The 21,326-nt window shown below is 43.6% G+C and overlaps 3 protein-coding genes across 6 annotated transcripts in view; 2 read left to right on the top strand and 1 right to left on the bottom strand.

Moving 5' to 3' along the window:
• LOC127055317 (uncharacterized) overlaps nucleotides 1-21,326 on the top strand; it is a 210,018-nt gene that overhangs the window by 64,418 nt on the left and 124,274 nt on the right. The window lies entirely within an intron of this gene.
• Nucleotides 1-21,326, bottom strand: part of ZNHIT6 (zinc finger HIT-type containing 6) — a 66,944-nt gene that overhangs the window by 38,926 nt on the left and 6,692 nt on the right. For all 4 annotated transcript variants that reach the window (XM_050962206.1, XM_050962209.1, XM_050962207.1 and 1 more), the window contains exons 6-8: nucleotides 4,189-4,257; nucleotides 2,938-3,018; nucleotides 275-355 (exon numbers count right to left, since the gene is read on the bottom strand). In XM_050962206.1, coding sequence (XP_050818163.1) covers nucleotides 275-355; nucleotides 2,938-3,018; nucleotides 4,189-4,257 — 231 coding nt within the window. The remainder of the gene's footprint in view (nucleotides 1-274; nucleotides 356-2,937; nucleotides 3,019-4,188; nucleotides 4,258-21,326) is intronic.
• Nucleotides 11,418-13,760, top strand: LOC127055330 (zinc finger and SCAN domain-containing protein 20-like). The gene is made up of 2 exons (XM_050962217.1): nucleotides 11,418-12,320; nucleotides 13,136-13,760. Exons 1-2 carry the CDS (start codon nucleotides 11,798-11,800, stop codon nucleotides 13,663-13,665), a joined length of 1,053 nt encoding a protein of 350 aa, XP_050818174.1. The 5' UTR covers nucleotides 11,418-11,797; the 3' UTR covers nucleotides 13,666-13,760.

Raw genomic sequence — 21,326 nt, 5'->3', positions numbered from 1 at the left:
TGACCAGTTAATAATGTTGAGAAAGCATCATGTGGCACAGTAAATTCAACTTAATTTTACAGATGCTTACAGATGTCTCAGTAAACTTTATCTTGATTTTAACAACTTTTTTGTAATTTCATGTTGCAAAACAGAAGGAATTTAATCAGAGAGTAGAGACACATTATCCTTTATCACTGTAGCACCACTACAGACTAGGAAATACGTTCAACAAGTAATTTCTCTCTAAAAAATACACAAACAGCCTACATACAGAAAAAAATATATCCCTTACCTGACAGAATTATGTTGCCTGTTTTCTATTTTCATTAAAATTTGCACATCTGACTGAGGAGACATTGTATATATTTTTAATCTGGGAAGAAAAAAAACCAAATGAAATCTAAACAAATCACATTAAAGAAAAGGTCTAAACAACTTGTTACCGTTAAGAGATTTACAAACTTTTAGAAGCCTACAACCAAAACAGCCTTCCTGACAATGTAAATACAGGTTTGTCACTATCTAGAATTTTAAGGCAGTCTATGAATCAGAGCTTGGATTGCAAATGTGTTTCCTCTTCTTTCTCCAGATAAAGCATTAACACTACCATTATTTAAATTAATTCTTTAGATTTTTTAATCATTTCAATTGCATCATCAGCCAATTTCTTTGAGTGCTGCTAATTTAAATTCAATGACTTTAGAATAATACAAATGTAGGGCTGGAAGGGACCAAGTAAACTAGATCATCCCTGACAGGTGTTTCTCAAACTTGTTTTTAAAAGCTTCCAATGATGGAGATTCCATGACCTCCCTTGGAAGCCTATTCCACAGCTTAATTACCCTTATAGTCAGAAAGTTTTTCCTTATATCTAACCTAAATCTCCCTTGATGCAGATTAAGCCCATTACTTCTTGTCCTACCTTCAGTGGACATGGAGAACAAGTGATCACTGTCCTCTTTACAATAACCCTTAACATACTGGAAGACTTACCAGGTCTCCCCTCATTCTTCCTTTCTCAAGACTAAACATGCCCTCCTTTTTTAACTTTTCCCTCATAGGTCAGTTTTCTAAACCTCTTATCACTTTTCTTGATCTTCTCTGGACTCTCCAATTTGTCCACATCTTTCCTAAACTGTGGTGCCCAGAACTGGACACAGTACTCCAGCTGGGGCCTTACCAGTGCTAAGTAGAGCAGGACAATTACCTCCTGTGTCTTACGTACTACACTCCTGTTAATTCACCCCACAAACATATTAGCCTTTTTTGCAGCTGCAGTACATTGACATCTCTTACAGTTTGTGGTCCACTATAACCCCCAGCTCATTTTCAGCAGTACTACCACCTAGAAAGTTATTCCCCATTTTGTAGCTGTGAATTTGATTTTTTCCTTCTTAACTGAAGTAATTTGCACTTGTCTTTGTTGACTTTCATCACAATTAATTCAGACCAATTCTCCAATTTGTCAAGGTCATTTTGAATTTTAAACCTGCCCTCCAAAGTGCTTGGAACTCCCACGGGTTGGTGCGATCTTCAAATTTTATCAGCATACTCTCTACTTCATTATCCAAGTCATTAATGAAAATATTGACTAGTACCAGACCCAGGACTGAACCCTGTGGGACTCCACTAGACACAACCTCCCAATTTGATAGCAAACCATTGATAACTCTTCAAGTACAGTCTTTCATCCAGTTGTGCATCCACCTTACAGTAATTTCATCTAGATTACATTTCCCTAGTTTGCTCTGAGAATGTCATGTGGAACAGTGTCAAAAGCCTTACTAAAATCAAGGTATCTACTGCTTCCCCTCATCCACTATGTCAATAATTTTATCAAGAAAGGAAATTAGATTGGTTTGTCATTATTTATTTTTGAGAAATCCATGCTGACTATTCCTTATAATCCTATTATCCTTCAGCTCCTTATAAACTGATTGTTTAATAAATTTGCACCAGTATCTTTCCACGTACTGAAGTTAGGCTGGCTGGTTTATAATTCCCTGGGTCCTCCTGGTTTCCCTTTTAAAAGACAGGTAATATGTGTCCCTTCTCCATTCTTCTGGGACCAATCCTGTCCTCCAGGAGTTCTCAAAGATAATTGCTAACGGCTCCACGATTGCTTCAGCAGATCCTTAAGTACCCTAGGATGAATTTCATCAGGCCCTGCTGACTTGAATACATCTAATCTATCCAAATGTTCTTTAACCTGTTCTTTCAGCTTATGTTTCTTTGCCTTGGTTGTTAATATTGTGTTGAGTATCTGCTCACCATTAACCTTTTCAGTGAAGACTGAAGCAAAACAGGCATTAAGCACTTCAGCTTTCTTGATGTCATCTGTTATTAGCTCTCATTCTCCGATAAACAAAGGACCTACGCTTTCCTTTCTCCTTTTCTTGCTCCTAATGTATTTAAAGAACCTCTTCTTATTGCCTTTTATGTCCCTTGCCACGTGTAACTCATTTTTTGTGCCTTGTGCTGTTCTTTTGTATTCCTCCTTATCAATATCACTATGTTTCCACTTTTTGTAGGATTCCTTTTTAATTTTCAGGTCATTCTTCTGATCTTTCCTTTGCATCGGAATAATTTACAGTTGTGCCTTCAATATTGTCTCCTTGAGAAATCACCACTGTCCTGAACTCCCTTTTCCCTTAGATTTTCTTCCCATGGGACCTTACCTACCAATTCTGAGTTTGTTAAAGTCTGCTTTTTTAAGTCCTTATTCAGCTACTCACTCCTTCCTTTCTTTAGAATCATGAAATTTACCTAAATTAATTTCAGTTAGTAAGTATTAATGAGGTAGCTTTCCTCACAAAGATGGCGAGTGCACTATTAGCTAGGAATCCAATTCTGAATGGCTAAAGTGGAAAACTGACAGTTTGACAGAATTTATTTGAATAGTTTGGTTATTTTAAAATCAGTTAAGTAAAATTACTAATGGTTTTTAATACATACCTTTGACGAATAACAGGATCTGATTCTTCAGGATCAAGGTAAGGTTTAAGGATTTCACCTAGCGTTTTATCATCGGGCACCCTTTGGCCAAGAAGATAAAAATGCAGTTTATTAAGTATCATTCAAAAAGAAATATTAAAGCAATTTTAAGGAAATGATATTTCCATATTTAAATTGATCTAACACCAGCAGGTAACATCTGGAAAGGGTGCAATGTGCATCAACATAGCACAAGCTAGCAATGGATATTATCAGCCCCAGCACACAGAGTATGTCTATGCTGCAATTAAAAACCTACAGCTGTCCCATGTCAATTGGGCCTTGCAGAGATCAAGGGGTTGTTTTAACTGCAGTGTAGATATTTGGGCTCAGGCTGGACCCTGGGCTCTAGGACCCTGAGTGGGGAGGGTCCCAGAGCTCAGACTCCAGCCTGTGCATCTACACCACAATTCAACAGCCCACTGAACCTGAGTCAGCTGGTGCAAGCCAATCATGGGTGTCTGTCTGCAGCACAGACATACTCTCATTCAACATGAGGACTTAGCTGGCACCTGCAGGAAGGAATCAGAGACCCTACCTCTTATCCTTCCCCATGTGTGCAGCTGGAAAAACAACTTCCAGTCCTTGCAGCCCTGAGAACAAGTGGAGAGGGTCTACTTCTGAGCTTTCTTACCCCAAATAGGCATGGGGAGAGAAGAAGTAGTTTTTGTTTCTTAAGGAGAGTTGCTGTTTTTCTGCTTTCCTAAAGGCACCTTTCAAGGAGGGGGTTTGTAGCATCTGCTACAAAGGCAATATTGCTTCCTTTCCATCCTCTCTGGTGTGGGAGAGGATTTCCTGCAGGGAGCATGATTTTCTCTGAAGATCAAGGAAAACATTGGGAGTATGCAAAGCTCCTCTATATTAGCATGCCGATGCATGTGGACAGCAAGCATCAAGAGGCATATACAAGGCTGCTCTATTTACAGAAGATTAGTAAATAAAACAAGTATTTAAATTAGAGAAATTCAATTTGAAAACAGACTTCAGTGTGTTATGCTTCTAAGGTGATAGAAACAAAACTAGTATTTAAAAAAGTGATTTAACCTGAAGTGTCCCCTTTGTAACCCCCCCGCCCCCAAAGAAAACAACAACTCTATATTTTTAATCTTATTACCACATACAAAGGGATGGCTAAGAAACTAACCAAATAGTCTTATAAAACTAGTTTGCTATAATTAACTACAGACATCTGCTTTTCACAATCTCAGGTACCTTTTTACTGTGTATTCAGCATGACTGTGAGGAAATATGAGCTTCAAATGCCAGTAGAACCTTTGCTCCCTAAAAATAAAGAGAAAGAAACACACACACTATCTCAGAGGTATTATTTGTATCATGGTAGGGCCTAGAGATCTCTACCAAGATGGGGTACTGCAAATAGTAAGAGACAGTCCCTGCCCCAAAGAGGTTACCATCCACAAACACGGGGTGGGGAAAAAAGTATTATTAATCCCATATTAATATATGGGAAATTGAGGCACCAAGAGATTAAGCAATCTACAGGAAGGTCAGAAAGGAAAGCTGTGGTGGATTCAGGAACTGAACCCAGATCTCCTGAGACCCTGTCCAGTTCCTTAATTAGAAGCTCCTTCCCTTCCTCTTTTGCCAACACAGTTAATTATAGAGCAATTTTTATTAGGTATTTGGAAGCAGAAATTACCTACTGCAACATGGTTCAAAATAAGACACATTCTTTATGGAAGGCTGTCGGACCTTCCTGACAGCCCTGGTGGGACCTGGGCTCTATTCTTGGTTCTCCCACTAGCCTGCTAGGTGACCCTGGGCAAGTCTCTTCACTTCTCTGCACCACAGTTTTCCCATCTGTAAGATGGGGAGACAGACACTGACCATCTTTGTTAAGTCCTCTGAGATCTACTGATGAACAGCACTATATAAGAGTTAGGTATTATTATGCCGCTGCTCTTTCTAGTTTAGAATTTCACACACAGCACATATAGTTAAGGTGAGGATAAACTGAAGCAGCATTTACAATGTTCCAGAGGTCTGACAATTCCCTGAAATTCAGGAACTTTTGATAGTACTTTTTTCAGCTGTCCAAGACTTGGGACTCCTAATAACACCCCCAAAACCATCGAGTTTACAAAGGTTTACAAAATTATGATTAAAAATAATGTGCTGCTGTTGTAACAAAGTTAATTTGGATATCAGACAGATGAAATACTACACAGTTGGGTCCAGCTGGCTACAGAGGGATGTACGTGTATTCAGTAGCAAAACAGCAGACAACAAATTGGTTGCTAAGTACAATTAACTATGCTATTGCTTTTAGATGAGAGACTTACAAAGTTTGTTCACTGAAATAAACAATTATTCTTAACCTAGTTATTTCTAGGGGAAGGTTACAGTCTATATAGTATTTCAATTACGTATATAGCACAGAAAGTTTTGGATGCTAGTCTAAGAGGAGGGAAAACAAGGTCCTTACCTACACAAATCTTAGAATCTAAACAGATAACAAATGTATAGATGAATGTTAGGGTACAACAAGCAGCAAATAACTGAATGGAGTTGTACAGAATGTCTTGTGAATTCTCCATTTCCATCCTCTTCCTCTGAACCACTTAAAGTTTGTTAAGTCTCTAAATATTAATCCTCCCCTTTAAGTATGAATGTTTTAAAGAGAGATGGAGTGACGACAGACCAGCTCAGGGAGAGGAAAGAGGATGCAAAGACCAAGGTTGGAGGAGGACACAAAAAGGGTGGCTGTAATCAGAAGTTGGTACAGTTGAAAGCATGTGCCCTGTCTTCACATTTTAAGAGGTGCTGTTTGGTGTAATGGTATGGTATTTACTATTACAAGTTCCAAACTTGAATATTAATTTAAAAATAATTTTGAAAGCATATTCTTGTTTTGAATGTTAAATCTGCCTTATGAAAAATTATATAAAAAAATTCTTAGCACCTCTGGAGCTGGCAAACTCAAAGCAACATTAATATCACTGAACAACTGTACAGCAAACTGCAATGCTAATGAGGAAGGGCTTCAACTCAACTGACTATTAACAAGGTCACAATCCTAATCTCAGCTGTACTTTAATATTTAGCACTTAGAACATACAAACATAAGAATGGCCATACTGGGTCAGACAAATGGTTCATCTTGCCCAGTATACTGTCCTACAGAGGCCAATGCCAGGTGCTTCAAAGGGAATGAACAGAACAGGGCAATTATCACATGATCCATCTCCTGTCATCCAGTCTGTGCATCTGGCACTTACCAGGCATATACAGTGTAAAGCACTATCCCAGTATTTAATTAAAACTTGCTGTGGAACTAAAGGTGGGGGTGTTGTCAATTGGAAGGCAGGCTGCATAGTCACAATTGAGAAGATGTACACTTATGTTGTAGTAGTGTTCAGATTAGATATTTCATTTCTTGCTCGGAAAATAAGGCCCAGGAATGAGGCTTGGCTTTTTCTTTTTCCTTTCAGTTTGGGCAAAATGGTCTCACAGGTGAAATCATCTTCCTCCAGTACCTGTGTGTAGAGTGATAGGAAAAGGCAGTACCTGGCTATTCCAGGAATGAGCAGGTTGCCCTTGGCAAAGTGCACAGTGCAACATGTACATGCTGTAACACATACACTGAGCTGTAGACTACCTCTCTATCACCTCCACAGAGAAGGGCAGCATGTACCTAGAACTACTTGGGAACTTTTTAGCTCATCTACAAATGCAGCAATCACATCCAGGACTTCATACAAAAGGGGGATTCTTCCACCCATCCTTTTTGGGTCAGAGCAATAAGAGTGAGGGAAAGGTTGGGGACCTTCCTTTCCCAAAGGGCCCAGGACAGCTGTAAAGTGGTTAAGGAGACATTTCTCTTGCAGGAGCAGAGGGCTGCCTCTACTCCAGAAAGCCTAGAAGATTCATCAGCAATCTGGTGCTTGAAATTACGATTTCTACTGACACACATCAGTACTTCTGTCACGCATCACAGCCTGATCTCAGAGGCAGGTCTAGTTCTTCTTCGAGTCCTGTCCATGTCAATTCCAATCTGGTGTGTGTGTGCCGCATGCACGACAGCCGGAAGATTTTTCCCTTAGCAGTATCCATAGGATTGGCCTGGGTGCCCCTGGAGTCATGCTTTCATGGCCCAGTCGACCTGACCCCCCGCTCAGTTCCTTCTCACTGCCAGTGATGGCTAGCTGGAACTTCCCTCTCTTGCTTCTGCAAGAGCCTTTAGCAGTGTCCCATTGTGATCTGTATATAGTTAGTTTCTTAGTTAGTAGTAGTGTCAGTAGTCATTTATCTAAGTTTCCATTATACCCCCCTCCCCGTTTCTTCCTCAACACCAGGGGATGCCTCCGTTACCGGGGTTCAAAACTTGTGAAGTCTGCAGTAAACTGATGCCAAAAAGTGACCTGCACACTTCTTGTTTGAAGTGCCTTGTTACCAAAAGGACAAGTGCCGCATTTGTAAGAGTTGCAGCTGAGAAACCTTAAGAATCACAAGCAGAGACTCCGAGTTATCCTCATGGAGGCAGCCCTGCATCCACAGTCCGACTGAGTCGGCAGAGCCCATGCCAAGCAACATCTCCTTCGTCTGCAGCACACCAGTGTCAATGGCATGCAAGCCAACAGCAGGGAAAGAGGCTAAGGACTCCCCAGCACCAACATGGTGCCAAACATAAGACTTCTGGCAGGTGCCGATCTTCATCCCTGCTGTCCCAGAAGAAAGAGGTAGGAGAGAGAGTGCTCTCCCCTTCCTAAGCCTAATGAGCCAGCAGCAGGGAGACGCCAACCCACTCAGCCTACTTTGGGCCCGGTGGCTCCAAGCGGCTTCTCGACTCCTGCCCCTCAAGGGGTCCAGTTGAGTCTGGCCCACTATCATTCTCCAGACCTTCATGGCTGGAACATTCAACTCCCTCCACTCCGGAGGCCTTTGAGGCAGCGCAGGACCTTATTCGCCTGATGGCACTGCCTTCTCCAAGGAGGGAAAGGCACCGGTGATAACCTGGCCACCTATTTCATCTAGGGGCAAGCTGGCTATAATGCCACACCAGTCCCCAATTCTGGCGCACCGCTCCATGGCGCTGGCCATCCACATGGGGGAACCACATCAGTCTCCAAAGGCCCGGCACCGCTCATTGGCACCACCTCTAGTACTGCTCCTCCGTGGTCTTCCTTTTTGGAGACCTCAGAGTCCGAGGCAGAAACTTATCCTTAAGATAGGTCCAGCAGCAGGAGGTCTAAGATCTAGGCGACACTGCCAGCCTCCTCTGGCACCATGGCCACCCCAATGGCAACCACCAGCTCAGTGGCCCTTTTGGATCCCTGGTCTTATCATCAAGCCCAGGGTCAGAGCCAGGCATCAAGATCGAGGTCAGCGTCAGTCTTGTCTGCATCTTTCGACGCCAGGTGCTGCATGGAGGCAAGACTACCTCTGGAGACTATGCCAGTACCTCTGCCTGCCGCTCTGACATCGGCACCGGTGGCGGTCTTGGCATCACCGACACACGAACATGACTCTCTTGCCGGTGAAGGCAGCGACCAAGGCCATGTGCCGGTGCTCTCGTCCTCCCCAGATGAGGCCGTTGCGGGCACTTCAATGGCCCCGGCCTTATAGGATAGCAGGGCTCTGCAACACTTGTTGGGCAGGGTGGCCCAGAACATGAATTGGATAGCAATCTAAGCACCTCTTCTCCTAAGTGAGATGTACCAAACTTAAAAATATTTATGCAAATTAGGTTCTAAAATGTGTAGGCTTTTTAGCAGCTACTGGTTCTTCCTGAAAAAACATCATCTGCTTCCCCCTTACCCTGCCAAAAACCTTTTAAATTTGCAACATAAAGTAATTTCTTCAGCTATGCTTTTCCTAATTTCCCCACACAAACATACAAGCAAATAATCCATAAGAAAACCAAGCCTCTGCTCCTATAAGCAAGGAACACAGCAATTGTTACTGTCATTTCTTTCAATATTAGAGACACTCAGATATAACAACTGTGGCAGCTCTATGAGCAGCATGGTCATCACCTCCTCAGAGCAGGGGTTCTCGCAACCAGTTTTTTGGTGGCCTCAGAGTGTGGCCACCAACTCTTGCTGCTGGCCACTATGACAATTTTCCCTAAAATATTTAATTAACTTTGGGGAAAACAAATAAATATGCACATATACATATAGTCATTTATGTAGGGGTTTTTTTGCAGACTCAATAATAAAATAATGTACAGTTATCTCTATTCTTTACTGGACTTAAACTGAATAGAAACAAATAAGATGCTTTGCATGTTTTGTTGTTTCTTTTGCTTGTTGTTTTTTTTTTTTTTAAATTTGCTAGCCAGTAAGTCTGTGTCTATGAAAAGTGTTATCTGTATGTTTGTTAATATCACTTTTCACAGCAGCAGACTTGTTAGCTAGCTGGGAGGCAGTGAAAAGTGATAGTAACAAACAAAAATAACATTTTTAACAGCAGACTTACTCAGCTCTGGCAAACTGGAGGACAAATTAAGCCTTGGAAGGGAAGGTGGGGAGGCAGTGGGGGCCAAGGGTGATGGGGAACTCTCACCGGCTGTCTGCTTCTCTGGCGTTTGTTGCTCCGGAGGTGGGCAAGGCCTAACCCCCCCTGGCAGCCCCAGGGGAAGGCTGCTTTGCACATCCTTCCCCCCCCCCCCCCCCCCCCGGCCCATCACCACTCAGAATGCTTTGGCCACATGAAAAAGCCCCTGGTGGCCAAATTTGAGACATACTGTTGTAGAGTATCTGGACTGCTGTGCTCTCCAACCTTTTTGCTGAAACAATCCCTAGCAATGTGGTTCTGTGTACCATGATTTAGGCAAGTGCTGCAGACACTGTAGCTTCTAGGCCCCAAGAGACAGATTTATAGGTATCTGGGTACCTAAGGAGACAGGATAGGTAACTACTGGTATTTTCAAAAGGGCCTAAGTACAGATTTAAGGTGCCTAACCTGCTCTGTATTTGTAGCCTATCTGCACTTGTTGGTACTTAAATATCACAGTAAGTCTGGCCTCAAGGCTCTACCAGCACCTGGTGGTCCTAAATAGCACTCTGCTAACAACAGTATTTCCCTCAGACACCCCATTTCTGTGATCCTTCTCCTTCACCAACTGCCATAGAACCTTTTCCTTCCTTCCTCCTGGCAGAGAAGCAGGGAGAAAGCAGCAGCAGATTCACCCTTATCAGAGTCATCTCACTTGCATTCTGCAGATCTGCCACTCAGCAGATTTAACAGAATTCAGAGATGGGAATCAACCCCTCCCCCCGGCTCCCCACCCCTCCCCCCTACACGCAGACTATGGAAGTGCAGTAGAGGCAGAAGCAGCACTGAAAGGAAGCTCAGTGATTTAAAAGTACAGTAACTGTATGTATTTAAGGGATGGAGGGCAAAAAGTGTTCAGCTTTGTTTTCCTGTTTTACATGAATATAATTGGTTTACAACGATGAGAAGAGAATCAGACCCTTTGCTCATTCCTTGCTTTGTTTTCTATTAAAGAATCTCTACCCTGTCTATCTGAAATTAAGTAGACGACATTTACTGTTGATCAATCCAAGAACCACTTGCCCACGATTTTATAGTACTTGAAATTGTCCAAACACCTCTCAAAAGCTGGGATGACCCTCATTCAACAGATCTTTTCAATAAAAAAACTAAACTCGATTTTCCTGCCCTCAAATTAGCCTTTGGTTCAATGTTTACATTTACCAAAGCTAATTCCAACTCTCTATCACTCTGCGGATAAACTCCTTGAAAGCAGTCACATGAGACCACTCCCACCTCTTCTGGACATTATCTTTGCCCTGGTCTACACTGGGGGATGAGCGGGGGAGGGGAGGAATCAATCTAAATTACACAACTTCAAATACGTGAATAATGGAGCTGAAGTAGACGTACTTAGATCAACTTACCGTGGTGTCTTCATCGCGGTGAGTTGACTGCTGCCGCTCCCCCATTGACTCTGCCTGCGCTTCTCGCGGAGCTGGATTACAGGAGTCGACGGCAGAGGGCTCAGGGGTTGATTTATCATGTCTAGACTAGACGTGAAAAATCAATCCCTGCTGGATCAATCACTGCCTGCCGATTCGGCGGGTAGTGTAGACATAGCCTTAATTACTTTAAATCAAGTAGCCTCAACCAGATAAACATGAGGAGCAATGAGAGACAAACCGCATTTACAGATTCTAACATTAGTAAATATGATAAGATTGTTCAACTAACCTTGAAAATAAAATCAAACTAAAATTACTGAATTATAAAGAACCATCACATCCTGACTCAAGATCACTGACCTTTTGCACATTTAGTCCATTTTAAGAATCAGAAACGCTCCTACAGAGCATCAGAAGTCAAACATGCAGTGTGAGCTGCTACTTACTACCTAAGAAAAAGTACACACTTCAAGCATTCAGCTTTCTGATCCACTTCCCAGATGTGCCTGGGACTTAGCTTCCCCCTCTGAGGGCTTGGCTACACTGGAGAGTTGCAGCGCTGGTGAGGGGGTTACAGCGCTGCAACTCAGGATGTGGCCACACTTGCAAAGCACAGCCAGCGCTGCAACTCCCTGGTTGCAGCGCTGGCTGTACACCTGGTCTGCCTCGGGTGTAGCGATTCCAGCACTGGTGATGCAGCGCTGGTCATCAGGTGTGGACACCAACAGCGCTTTTATTGGCCTCCAGGGTATAAGGAGGTATCCCAGCATACCTTTTCAGCCACTCTGGTAATCGTTTCACACTCCACTGCCCTGGGCTCAGCTGACCCCCCCCTTTAAATGCCCCGGGAATTTTAAAAATCCCCTTCCTGTTTGCTCAGCCAGGTGTGGAGTGCAATCAATCAATCAGCGACCATGCCTCCACGCCCCAAACGAGCCCCAGCATGGAACAGTTCCGAGCTGCAGGACCTCATCAGTGTTTGGGGTGAGGAAGCTGTGCAATCACAGCTGCGCTCCAGCGGGAGAAATTATGATACCTATGGGCAGATATCAAAGTCCTTGCAGCTAAGGGGCCATGAACGGGACGCGTTGCAGTGCAGGGTAAAAATAAAGGAGCTGCGCAGTGCCTATTGCAAAGCCCGTGAGGGAAATCGCCGCTCAGGAGCTGCCCCCACGACCTGCCGTTTTTACAAGGAGCTGGATGCCATACTTGGGTGTGACCCCACTGCCAATCCGAGGAGCACGATGGAGAGTTCAGAGCAGGGAGAAGTGGGGGAGGGTGTAGAGGAAGCGGAGAGTGAGGCTACTGGGGTGGAGGGAGACACCCCAGAGTCCCAGGAGGCATGCAGCCAGGAGCTCTTCTCAAGCCAGGAGGAGGCTAGCCAGTCGCAGCAGCGGGAAGTTGTTGGTGAAGAAGAAGCAGAGGAGCGTGTTCCGGGTAAGCAGATTTTATGTTTTGGGAGAGGAGGGTTGGGGTTATGGCTGCCTGCATGCATGCCTAAACGTGGAATAGCCCATTGATTTGCTCTATCACGTCTCTGTAATTGGCCTCGGTAATCTCTTGAAAACTTGCAGCCAGAGCGTGGGCAATGTGCTTGCGCAAGTTTATAGGGAGAGCTACCGTGGTCCTTGTCCCGGTCAGGCTAATTCGTCCGAGCCACTGTGCCGCGAGGGGTGGGGGGACCATTGCTGCACACAGGCAAGCTGCTTAGGGACCAGGGCGGAATCCACATTGCTGTAGAAGACCCTCCCTCTCTTCCCAGGTAACACGCAGCAGTGATATATCTGGCAGTAGGAAACCCTGTTGAGAATGTAGGGATACTGCTCAGTGCAGGGCGCCAGGTTCGCGGTCCCATCCCCGTGCAGGTCGGCAGCTTCCCGCCCCCCCCCCACCTTGCAGGTCGGCAGCTTTGCGGTCCCCCCCCCTTGCAGGTCGGCAGCTTCGCGGTCCCCCCCCGCCCCTTGCAGGTCAGCAGCTTCCTGTTCCCTCCTGTCCCCTGTGCAGGCCCCCAGCTCCCTCCTCTACCCAGTGCAGAGAAACCCCAGTGAGCCATCAGGCAGTTCCCCTTCCCAGGTGAAGTCGGGGCAGAAACACTCACCCCATTGCTCGCCATGCCTTTGCTTCCGTGGCCTCTCTGTGCTATGTTAGGTATGTGGCAATGATGCTACAAAAAGTCTACAAACTCCTTCACTGTGTGATAATAAACAATGTAGCCTCTGTGTATTACATGTTTCTATCTATGTTTTTTTAAGTGACCTTGAATAATGCAGCCGGATCACTGCCTGCCCATCGCTTGCAGAACTTGAGGAAAAATCCGCGAAAATCAAAAGAAGAATTCATCAAAGCAGTTATGAATCAGTACGCCAGAGAAAGTAGGATGACGCAGGAATGGAGAGAGAAAATGCATGAGTGGAGACAAACAAAAAGCAGGAGAAAGGAATTGGCTATCAGAAAAACCTCGAAGCAGTTGATAAGCCTCCTGGCTCGCCAAACTGACTCTTTCCAGTCTCTCGTAGCCATGCAGGCAGATCTGTACCGTGGTAACCCCCACCCCTCCCAAAGCTCTCTTTCTTGTTCCCCAGTATTTGCACAAAACACCCTTCTCCAGCATCCTGTTTCTTACTACCCCCAGCTGCCCCCAACACCTATACGATCACCTACCAGCACTGATAACTACAATCCTTACCCTGTGCACTCCACCCCCATGATGCTGCAGCATATTAATCCTGAAGTGCAGCAGACATTGAACAGCAATCCAAACAGGACATATTCAAACCTCTGAATGTACAGTCCACCACCTTAACCCCCTGCCCTTTTATGTACTGTATTTTGAATAAAGGATTTCATGGCTTTTACAATAGTTTTTATTATTGCAGAAAGTGGTAAATACTGTACCCCAAGGGAAAAACGAGCACAGCAAAGGCACCAAACATTACTGTTGGCTCTCAGCATCAAATTGCTCCCTTAAGGCATCCCTAATCCTTGAAGCCCTTTGCTGGGCCTCTCTAGTAGCCCTGCTCTCTGGCTGTGCAAATTCAGCCTCTAGCCGTCGAACCTCGGAGGTCCATTCCTCACTGAATCTTTCACCTTTCCCTTCACAAATATTATGGAGGGTACAGCACGCGGATATAACAGCGGAGATGCGGCTTTCCCCCAAATCCAGCTTCCCATAAAGACAACACCAGCGGGCTTTCAAACGGCCAAAAGCACACTCCACAGTCATTCTGCACCGGCTCAGCCTGTAGTTGAACCGGTCCTTGCTCCTGTCAAGCTTCCCTGTATACGGTTTCATGAGCCATGGCATTAAGGGGTAAGCGGGGTCTCCAAGGATCACAGTGGGCATTTCGACGTCCCCTACTGTGATCTTGCGGTCTGGGAAAAAAGTCCCGGCCATCAGCTTCCTGTTGCACTGTTCCAAAAGATGCGTGCATCATGCACCTTTCCAGGCCATCCTGAGTAAATGTCAGTGAAAAGCCCATGGTGATCCACAAGCGCTTGGAGAACCACGGAGAAATACTCCTTGCGATTAATGTACTCTGATGCCAGGTGGGGTGGTGCCAGAATAGGAATATGCGTCCCATCTATTGCCTCTCCACAGTTAGGGAAACCCATTTGTGCAAAGCCATCCACAATGTCCTGCACGTTCCCCAGAGTCACAGTTCTTCTTAGCAGGGTGCGATTAATGGCTGTGCAAACTTGCATCAGCACTATTCCAACGGTGGACTTTCCCACTCCAAACTGGTTCGCCACCGATCGGTAGCTGTCTGGAGTTGCCAGCTTCCAGATTGCAATAGCCACCCGCTTCTCCACTGGCAGGGCAGCTCTCAATCTCGTGTCCCTGCGCCGCAGGGTAGGGGCGAGCTCAGCACACAGTCCCATGAAAGTGGCTTTTCTCATCTGAAAGTTCTGCAGCCACTGCTAGTCATCCCAGGCTTGCAGGACGATGTGATCCCACCACTCAGTGCTCGTTTCCCGAGCCCAAAGGCGCCGTTCCATGGTGCTGAGCACGTCTGTTACTGCCACAAGCAATTTACTGTCTTGAGCGTCAGGCGAATCAATATCATCGTCTGACCCTTCACTGTCACTTTGCAGCTGAAGGAATAGCTCCACTGCCATGCGTGATGTGCTGGCAACATTCATCAGCAAGGTCCTCAGCAGCTCAGGCTCCATTTGTAACAGAAATCGCGCTGCAGACTCACAATGCTGCCAAACTGCTCGGAATGTGTAGCAAAGCACCACGGGGCGTTGGAACAGGAAGAGGAAAGACCCGCACCCTTCCGTCCCCTTCCCACAAGCCACAGAGCCAAAATGGGACGAGGTGCTCTGTGGGATAGCTGCCCACAATGCATCACTCCCAACAGCGCTGCAAGTGCTGCAAATGTGGCCACACTGCCGCACTGGTAGCTGTCAGTGTGGCCACACTGCAGTGCTGGCCCTACACAGCTGTACGAACATAGCTGTAACTACCAGCGCTGCAGAACTGTAAGTGTAGCCATGGCCTAAGAAAAATATATTTGATAGGACACAATGTCTATGAATTTCATGAAAACATGTAGAATCTGCATCTTGTGAGTTTCATGGGCCACCAAAACATCCTATCATGTGCTCATTCACAAAACCCCTTTTGCAATCCTGCAAAGCAGCATTTATACATATATACAAACATAGCCACTATTACAATCAGTTTAATATTATAGTGGGCTCTTGTTAGGCTTTGTTAGGTTAGGTTTTGCAACTTAAGGTTGCAAGCAGTTTGTTATAACCCTATTTTCACATGCTCTTAACTCTCAAATTCTACTTCGGGGTTTTAAATTTTCCCTGCTTGTTTTTTGCCTCAATGTAAACTCTATTTCAGAAAACAAAGCTCTTTTAGCCACTTTTTTGTTCACCGGAGGGGTGAAGCCACGATACCCTTTTTGCCTTTCAGAGATATGTCAGATGCAGACCTGTTAATAAAGAACTTACAAGCCCTGCTCGTAAATTTATTAAGCTCTTGCTTCTCCTGCCCAATGAGTAGAACTGTGCATTGTATTTTTCTCCTTACTCTTCTCTGATTTTGCCTAGTGTACTAGGTTTACATGCGACACTGACTGGTTTACATTTGTCATCTGCTTTCCACAAAACCATAAAAAATCAAGTCAAATGTAAGGATACTAGAAATTATTTCTCAGAGACAGGAGAGAATATTATTAAGAGTGTTTATATTAAGGTATTTTAATAGATAAGCTTCAGGTTTCTCAGTTAAAGTTATAAATGTTAGGGTTTTAGTTCATCAATTCCCAATGTACTTTTATGAAAAGTATCATGTATAAATTTTCTCATCTGACTGTTCTTTTAGCTTTTATACAAACTCAGTCCTAGAAGCCAGCCTTGATCAACACAAGAATCAGCTTGCTTTATTAGTAATTGTATTAATAACTGTCCTAGCTAGCACTATTCACATCCTAATTTGCTAACAGGAAATGCTAAACTTTCATCATCCAAAATCTCAAACAAAGTATATTGGAATCTGCTTACAATGAACTCAGATACAGAAGGCACTAATATATATATATATATATATATATATATATATATATATATATAAAAATAGAAGTAGACTGAAAATCTCAAATTGTTCAATGCATTGTAATGTACCAATTACAATTGTGATTACAGCGAACTTCACTTAAAGTGAAATCCTGTGAGACAGAATGACTCATTGAGGATTTTATTCTATTGAATAATAGATGCCATATGAAGTTATTGAAAAGAATATGTGGAAATACCTTAGATCCGGGCATGTGCATGTTCACATATACAATAGCATCTGCTCTATGCAGGTTATACCGCATCAACCAAAAGGGGAGAGGGAAGAAATGGGGAAGTTTAATGAAGTACCAGTCATCCTTTAACCCTGATTTGCCACTGTGGGTCCATCTCACCCTCAGTACAGCAGTTTAAGTATAAGGGGATTAAATGTTTACTCCTTCTGATAATATTGCCTTAACCTGCTTTAGGCAACACAGATCCAGTTCAATTAAGTCACTGGATTCTCTTGAGAAATCCAAAAGCCCCTCAATAAAAATAAATGAATAATAGTTTCAAGCTTTCACGAAAATACACTGTCTCTAGTGCCACTATACCTACAGCTAACGACATTGAACAGCAGAAGGGACCCACACTTCGTTGAAGCTCAGCTAAACTAATTCCCAACTGAGATGCAACAGACAAACAATAAAGTTGGGTTATTTCTACTTAAAACTGAAGCATTTCCCAATTGTAGTAAATTGTAAAGCAAGACTATCCACCAAGAAACTGATTGAAAAACATTTCCTTTGTAACACATATGGTCTTCTCCCAAGAGGCCTCAGAACAGCAGGAGATCTTACTAACCACATGTGCTGCAATATTCAAGCACATTGGGTTTGAATTAAAGGTTCTGTGGAAACCGAAAGACTTTGCCAAGGTTGACTAGTCCAAAATTTAACCTTCTTTAAAAATGTGTTTTGTCCTCTTCTTGGATTCTTTTGAGGAAACAAAAATGCCCATCAGCTTCCCTGCACAAGAACTAACACATTTAGGTTTCTATCACACTTCCAGGCTAGACAACCTGCCAAGAGCTGAGCTGGGATGTAGCCTTTCTTCATGTTTGTATGTCATCCCTCCATTTTCATGAGACTATCAAATTATTGAAATGCACAGGAATCATTCTCTCCGATCATTAGTGAGCAGCATTCATGTAATGCTACCTGGCCTCCTTCATGCTTGTAGGCAGAGAAAGAGTCACACTGTGATCACAGGTACTGGAACTAAGGATGTAGGGGTGCACCCCCTGGTCTGAAGTAGTGATAGCAACCCAAATACATGGTTTACACTTTTAGCAGCCCCACTACAAAAATCGTACCTGCACCACTGATTGCAATGAGACCCAGACAGCAAGCAAAAAAAAAAGCAACTGTACTTCTAGATTTAGGCTTAACAGCCCTGATAGGGTACATTTAATTCAAAATACCTTTGCATTTCTGAGTAGTCTAAACCTTAGCATTGCAATATGGCTTCTGTTCATTATTTTAACGAAATTAAGAAGTGCAGAGATTTTCATGTATTTAAGTTTCCCCTGAAGTATACCTCAGATTAGTATAATCTTACTAGAGGCATTAGACAATAAGAGTTAAAAAAAATCTGATTTCCTAAATGTAACAATTTATCTAGCCATGATTTCCAGTAAATAATTTGATCTATACTGAATGTGCATGTCTGTGTCTCTAATTTCAAAGGCCAAACTGAAGTTTAATTGATTTAAAATGGTTTGTTTGTTTTTTGGACACAGCAGATGAGGAGCAAGAAGTACTCCTTCAAAGTCATTTCCAATATCCTAAGCATCACCTATTTAAATACTATTGCCAACCTCTAAAGTTATGGCTTCATTGTCTAAATGTTTGTATGAAATCGAAGAGATGAGAGTTTGCATATAATCTACCTTAACTGTTTGTGAACAGTTGTCAATGAGAACATGCTCATAAAGAGGATGCTCTATGAGCCTTTACATTATTTGAATAATTGGGATGTCCCATTTTGACAGATACTGCAGATTTCAAGGTTTACCACTGATTTGCAAAGAAATATGGACCACAGTAGGACACACAAAGAGATACAGGTGGCTCCCAGTAACATAACTTGTTTTCTCACAGCATCTTAGACAACTTTCTTCATCAGAAGGCTGCCCAAATATCATTTTGTCACAACTTTGATTGGACTCTATTTTCTAGTTATAGCATAGTCAGTGTTAAACAGAAAAGGCAGACTTCTTAGCCTTGATAATGACGACACCTGTTCCAATACAGCTGGGAACGGGCATTTTGCAGTATCTGCAATACTTTCCCCTCCCCCTGCCCTGCCCCCGCAGTGGAGGCAAAACTGCACTTTACCATGTAAAATTTGTATTTAATACCTCCCTTTCATACTCATCCACAAAATGTGTATCACTCTCACTGCCTGGAAATATATTTGCAGAAAACAGACGGCTACTTTCCTAAAGAATGATGTTGCTGTGCCACTTGATGACACTAGAATGTGTCTATGAAAGATTAACATTTCAAAACAAAAATTGTTCTACACTACGACAGAAAAAAAGTCATTGTCTTATTCCTTTCTGGCTGGTCCTGAAATAGTCCCATGCTTAACTATTTACCTACAAATAACACACCAATCCTGCTAGATCTTAAAAAGGGTCTCTGTTCAATAAATGTATTAATATAAATGTATAGACATATGTAATTCAATGCAGAGATAAATTGATCCCCAGCGCTCAGCCGTGTGTTTCCATATGTGAAAGTACTTTTGTGAACAGAAGAGTTTAAAAAGCCACACTACATAACAGCAACAAATATCTGTCAGTGTGTGGCTGTCTCGTGTACAGGAATTACCAGTGAGGAGAATGTTTTTGTGGTTGTGCCCCTCACAACTCTCAGCCATTGATGCAGAGATCTGCAGTATTTGGGGGTTGCCTTGTGCTCTGTTCTGAGGAAGCCAGGAATCCTCATCAATGTAAGAATTCATGAGAAATTTAAATGGGAAAAACCTCACATTTCCTCTCCTTTAACCCCTCCTGTGGATTTTCCCTGACACTTAGATCCTCTATTTTAAAGTATGTAACACAGAAAGCTAACATTTCAGAAATTCTTTTATGCATTATGTTCTGCTAAGAATCAGGTTTCTCCACCAACGAGAAAAAACTGCTTTTGTTTCAAAACAGAAGAAATTATGCTAGTTTTTATTTATTTATTTATGCAGGCAAATTTACTTGCTAAGCCATTACAAGAGGGACACCTAGTGGTTTAGTCACTAAAATATTGTCAAGTTCTCCTCCATTCATTGTTACCAGATAACTAACTGTAAATGGCATTAACTGAATAGAAAACAAATCTAGGAGCAGAACGTGTGACCAAAACCAGTAAGCAGGGGTGAAGGAGGAGAAGCCCAAAGAGAAGCCATCAGGGAAAAAGCCTGCTCCAAGTGGCTATTATCTGAGGCTCTCAAAGTGTTTACTGTCCCTCCTCCCCAGCTCAATCAAATATTTAAATTTCATTGAGCCCTCATATTAACTTTGGACCTGTCCCTGTAGTTCACAGAAACACTCTTCACCAAGTTACTACATTTTTGTATTATGACACAGTACTATACAAGGAATATAAACTTTATGTATATTGGCAAATGTTTGCTTCATGAATAACGCAGACTTAAATCCACATCCTTTCCCCTCCATGAGAGGGAGACATTTTCAGCAAGTCTTTTCATCTTAAACAGATGTACCCACCCTCCCAATCAAAGAAAAAGAAAGTCAAGAGTATCTTTGATTAGCAAGTACTTTGGTAATCCCAATTAATGGAAGATTGACAGATACAGAATTCGTCTAGGGACTAAAGAGTTACAAATCCTTAGCAAGGAAATCTGAGGGGAAAATCATTTTGGTAAAAGCATTAAAAAAAAAAATCTCGTTTGTCCTCCATCACAGACATGCATGCAAGTAAAAGCCCAAATTAATTTATGAAGAAGGAAGAACCTCGCTCTCACTCTCTTTGTGAATACCATTGTTCAGTAAAGACAACAATTAAATTGACTAGCACCAGCAATGGATGTTATGATGCCACTTTGCTGACTTCAGTACTTGGATTTCCGACTATGACAATCAGTGACTACTTTATGACAGTGGGAAACATCAGCCCAAGCACAACAGAAGAACCCCAATTGAAGTTTGGGCTATAATAAATCGTCACTGAAGAAGCTGAATACTAGAGGACTGTAGAAAAATTTAGTACAAAATTTCCATCTGAATATGTTTCCAAAAATATTTCATGGAGTATTGTTCACTGTCTAATGCAGGGGTAGGCAAACTACGGTCCAGGGGTGCATCCAGCCCTCCAGATGTTTTAATCTGGTACTCGAACTCCCGCCAGGGAGCAGCGTCTGGGGCTTGCCCTGCTCTGGCGCTCCATCTGGGGAGAGGGGTTGGGGGCTTGCCCCGCTCTGCGCGGCTCCTAGAAGCAGCGGCATGTTCCCCCTCTGGCTTCTACATGTAGGGGCAGCCAGGGGGCTTTGCACGCTGCCTCCATCCCAAGTGCCGTCCCTGCAGCCCCCACTGGCTGTGGTTCCCAGCCAATGGGAGTTGCAGGGGCAGCACCTGTGGATGGGGCAGCACACAGAGCTGCCTGGCCGCGCCTCCGTGTAGGAGCTGGATGAGGGACGTACCTGAAGCAGCTCCCAGAAGCAGCGGCAAGTGCTGCCCGGAGCCTTCACCTCTAGCCCCCTCGCGTGCCCCAGCCCCAGCCCTGATCCCCCTCCTCCCTCAAACCCCTTGGTCCTAGCCAAGAATTCCCTCCTGCACCCCGAGCCCCTCATCCCCAGTGCCACCCCAGAGCCCACACCCCCAACTGGAGCCATCACTCCCTCCTGCACCCCAAC

This window comes from Gopherus flavomarginatus, chromosome 7 (assembly GCF_025201925.1).
Source record: "Gopherus flavomarginatus isolate rGopFla2 chromosome 7, rGopFla2.mat.asm, whole genome shotgun sequence".
Classification (NCBI taxonomy): Eukaryota; Metazoa; Chordata; order Testudines; family Testudinidae; genus Gopherus; species Gopherus flavomarginatus.
The sequence above is the reverse complement of the archived record's forward strand: the minus strand, read 5'-3'. Positions and strand labels throughout refer to the sequence as shown.